At 43.5% G+C, this 4,803-nt stretch overlaps 1 protein-coding gene across 1 annotated transcript; it reads left to right on the forward strand.

Moving 5' to 3' along the window:
* Window positions 1-4,281, forward strand: LOC104583471 (pentatricopeptide repeat-containing protein At2g02750). The gene is made up of 2 exons (XM_010235737.3): window positions 1-2,044; window positions 3,660-4,281. The coding sequence occupies exon 1, from the start codon at window positions 100-102 to the stop codon at window positions 1,981-1,983; it is 1,884 nt and encodes a 627-aa protein (XP_010234039.1). The 5' UTR covers window positions 1-99; the 3' UTR covers window positions 1,984-2,044; window positions 3,660-4,281.
* Window positions 4,282-4,803: the final 522 nt, after the last annotated feature.

Below are 4,803 nucleotides of genomic sequence, written 5' to 3' on the forward strand. Positions count from 1 at the left end.
GCCTGAACACTTGCCACCGCAAAACCCGAGGCGTGACATGAGAGCGTGAGCCGTGAGGTCCTTTGGCTCCTCTTCCGCGCCAGAACCAATGCAGTCTCCATGTCTGGCAAGCTCTCCGCAGCCGCCGTGGCGCCGTGGAAGCGACTCTGCAAGCTCGTCTCCGACGGGCGCTACCAGGAAGCCCTCCTTGCTTACTCTCGAGCCCACGCCTCCGACCTCCGTCCGGACGCCTTCACCTTCCCCTGCCTCCTCAAATCCTGCGCCGCTCTTCAGGATGCCTCCGCCGCGCTCCAGCTCCACGGCAACCTCGTCAAGTCGGGCTTCTTCTCCTGCCCCTACACGGCCACGGCTCTGACGAGTGCATATGCCAGGCTCCTCCGACTGACGGACGCACGCAAGGTGTTCGATGAAATGCCGGAACGAACTGTGCCCTGCTTCAATGCCCTCATCGCGGGGCTTTCGCAGTGTGGGAAGGTCGACGAAGCGAGGGATGTACTTAGTCTCCTCAGGAAAGAGGGGATATTGCCGGACTCTGTCACGGTGGCAAGTGTGCTGCCTGCTTGTGGGGTGGTTGAGCAAGCGAAACAACTGCATGGGCTCGTTGTGAAGACCGGGGACAGTTTGGATCGCTACGTTGTGACAACACTCATCACAAAGTATTTGGATTATGGGGATTTGGAGACTGCAAGGAGGATTTTTGAATTAGTGGTTCATAAGGGTGTTGAGAGTTACAATGCGATGGCTTCTGGATTGTCGAGGAATAATGAACATTTCATAGCTCTGGATACTATTAGGGAAATGGGACTTGGGTCCAGTGAAAAACCTAATGACACTACTTTGCTGGTAGTTCTCTCAGCATGCACAAGTGCATTGGCATCATCACTTGGTAAAGAAGCCCATTGCTATGTTTTGAAGCATGCAATTGATTGCAATGTCAAGATCAAGACTGCACTCATTGACATGTACTCAAAATGTGGTTATCTGGAGTGTGCTTACCAGGTTTTCTCTAACACGGAGGAGCGGAACTTGGTGACCTGGAATACAATGATCTCAGGTTTTTTGATACATGATAAGCTTGCAAATGCATTAGGGTTGTTCGAACAGCTAAGATTAGAAGGGTTCAACCCTGATAGAATTACATGGAATCTGATGATTAATGGGCTTGCACATCATCAGAAGTTTTTCGAGGTCTTCTCATTTTTCCGTAAGATGCGATTGGAGCAAGTATCAGGTGTAAATCTAGAAACCATTACAAGTATGTTGAGTGCTTGTTCGGCCATGTCAGATATCCAGCATGGGAAGGAGATATATTGCCATGTTATTCGAACAATGCAAGACTTTGAGGATGATGTTTTCCAGACAACAGTGATTGACATGTTTATGAGCTGTGGCTGTGACAGGTATGCTGGTAGAGTATTTGGGAAAGAGATGAGGAAATCGAATGATCCAGCTTTGTGGAATGCAATGATTTCTGGTTATGGAAAGTGTGGAAAAAACTGTTTAGCATTGCAAACTTTTAATGAGATGCTTAAGCAGCAAGTGCAGCCCAACTCAGCTACCTTTCTTTGTGCTCTTTCAGCCTGTAGTCATGCTGGCTTAGTTCAAAAGGCAATGCAGCTGTACCAATTGATGGGGAGCACCTACAGTGTCGACCCTACTATTGAACACTTGAGTGTCATTCTTGATCTTTTCTGCCGTGCTGGAAAGCTACCTGAAGCTTATGATCTGTTACTGAAATATGCTAATCCACCAGCTTCAATGTGGTATTCTTTTCTTGGTGCATGTAGAAACTATTGTAATGCGGAACTTGGTGAAATAGCAGCAACAAAGCTCTATGATTTGGACCCCGGGAGCACAACTCCATGGGTAATTCTATCCAACATATATGCTGAACAATATCGATGGAGCGAAGTAGAGACATTGCGGAAAATGATGTCAGACAGGTGCCTCATCAAAATTCCTGCATGCAGTGAACTTGTATGAAAATGTATTTCATGCTTGCCTGGTCGGGATGGAAACGAACTGTCTAGTTACCATCTAGAAGGTATGGACATATCTTTCCTGCCAGCCATCTGGTCGTAACAAAATTTTTAATGTTGCCTACAATCCGCAAATGATAAATTTCGGAGTCTATGTCAGTTTCTTGTCTGAAACATGCAATTTCTTATTCAGGCTTGATCTATAATTCTATAGTATTAGCCATTGGTGATTGAATTTTATATACACAAATGTGCACAGTTTGAACTTCAATGGATAGCCACCTTTTTATGTTGTGAACTCTTAACAGAAGATCGAAGAGGTGTATTGGTCCTTTGTCAGTAGGGAAAGATGTCAAAACACCACGTGAAAAGGACTTGTTCAGTATGGTTACAGTTCTATACTCAAGGTCAAATATGATAGGCTGTACCAATTATAATCACCAGTCAGTGGGAACCTTTTCTGCCAGGGCAGGGAGAGAAAGGTCCCTCTGTTGAGCACATTTAGGATGCATTTGACTTCTGAAATTTGAAGATATCTTGTCGAGTAGCCACAAAGGTATTTTCTGAGTCTGTATAACAGCTGCACAAACATAAGGCACTTTCCCTAGCATGTCTAAACTTGTGGTACGAAAGTGCTGTTGAGCAGGTGCCCGTGCCGCACAAGCACTCACAACAGGGATATCCCGAAGAGTGACCCTCTCCCTTGTTCCTTCCATAGTTCGTACACAGTATGCTTCCATGCATGCACGCCTGTGTCCAAAACCGCCCGCGGGGATGGATGCCCACAAATTAGCAATCCCCCTCATGGTATTAGTACAAAATATAAGTAGAAATTCTAGTGCACAGTGCCATACATATGCACACCATGAAATTGTCCCTATATAGATCAGGAAAATTATATAAAAGGGGCACTAAACAAAAGCTGACGAGCTTCGTCGTGATCTTTATTTACATAGTCATTTTGCCATGCCATGATTAATCTCAAATGCAAGTGTATAACTATACTTTCCCATGTTTAATTTGGCTCAGCTAAGTTCTTCCAATCCTTTGACTCACCCCTAGCCAGTTTGGTCTGGATAGGTTTTCATAGGCAGGCAATTGTTTTCAAATGAGTACCAAGTTACCAACACTGGGTAGAATTTGTGCATCAGCAGCATTACCTGGACCTGCATCATCTTTTTGCAAACAATAGATCCTAGGTAGTAGTGCTACCTAATACCTATGCTCCTTAAGCTTTGCCATATTCGTTCTGCAAATATTCTCAAGCAGGGCTATTTCATAGCAGTGATAATTTCCACTTTGTTGCTAATGTCCCCTCCCCCCACTCTCCAATAAAATAATATAAAAATGAAACACTTTAAGTGAGGTGTTTCATAGTCACACCTGAAGAGATTCAACAAAAATGACAAGTAACACCATACTGCGCCTTTTGTACTCTCTCAATAATTCATGACATTAGTCATTTCTGTGGAAGTAGTGAAGTAGAAAGATCTCAACTGGGAAGGAAGCCTGAAAACTGTTTTATCCAAGTGATAAATTTAGTGCACTGGAAAACGGGAATATGATATTTTCGGGTGGTGGGGTGGGGTCTTAATGCTATATGGAAAGACCTAACGACAAACATTTGACTTGCCAGAACAAATATTACAATCTTGTATTGAGCTTTTTTTCAACTGCCAGGCTGGATAGGAGATAGAAAGGAGTTGTGGAGATAGAAGCCTGCAACATAAATATATCATTTATGCCATGAGGATGGCTAGCACTAGAAATTCCTCCACAGGTTTCAGTGGCTCGATGATGGTGCTTCACTGGAGAGATTACTGTGAACCTTATCTCTTATTGCTAGCAAATCTTTCAGAACATCTCCGATTGGCGGGCGATCAATTGGACTCTCCTCTGAACAGGAGATTCCGATGCGCAAAATTGAAGTGATGCAAGCAATTATCAGATCTCGGCTGTTGTTAGAACTGGATTTGCCTCGTCCATGGTCGTCCATCTCTGCTAGTAACCACTGGTCGATGACATTAGCCTCCTTGTCTGCTACCGCCATCTAAACATACTTGCGGAGGCCAACAACTTCTTCAAAATCACTGTCTGTTGGTCTTTTTTGAGTGAACATTTCCAGCAGCAATATGACATAGCTATAGACATCACCTTGGACTGAGACCTTGTTGCCAAGTCCATACTCTAAAGTCAACAGAAGGAGTAGTGAAAAAAAAGAGAACTGACTCAGCAAGTTACATATACTTATTTAATGGTTTGTATAGAGGAAATTTCGAAAGCACTACATTTTACTCCTGCATGGTTCGAAAAAAAGCACTACATTTAATGAATGTACAACGTTATACGTATTTGAGCAATTTTCATTCTAGAAAAAATATACTCATCTTAGTGGAATTAGAATCCTAATTGAATATTTACCGGAGCCAGCTTTCTGTAGTATATTTAAAACTATAAAAAACAGAAACTGCACCTGGAGCGGCATAACCAATTGTTCCTCTCATTGATGCCCAACCACTTGATTTCTCCAAGTCTTGATTTACAAATCTTGCAAGCCCAAAATCAGAAACATGGGCAACCATTTCACCGTCAAGGAGAACATTGTTTGGCTTAGGATCACAGTGAATAATCGGCAATGGCCTATGTTGGCGAAGATATTCAAGTGAGAATCAGAGAATGCCAGTGCCACATCAATTGCAATGCCTAGCCTTGCATTGTGTTCACCATATGCCACGACATGCTGGTGTAGCCATTCTCTAAGTTTCCGTTTGGTAGGAATCCATATATGGAGTACAAGTGCCTTGAAGTCGTGGCCCTCAAAATC

Source organism: Brachypodium distachyon, chromosome 3 (genome assembly GCF_000005505.3).
Source record: "Brachypodium distachyon strain Bd21 chromosome 3, Brachypodium_distachyon_v3.0, whole genome shotgun sequence".
NCBI classification, from domain to species: Eukaryota; Viridiplantae; Streptophyta; class Magnoliopsida; order Poales; family Poaceae; genus Brachypodium; species Brachypodium distachyon.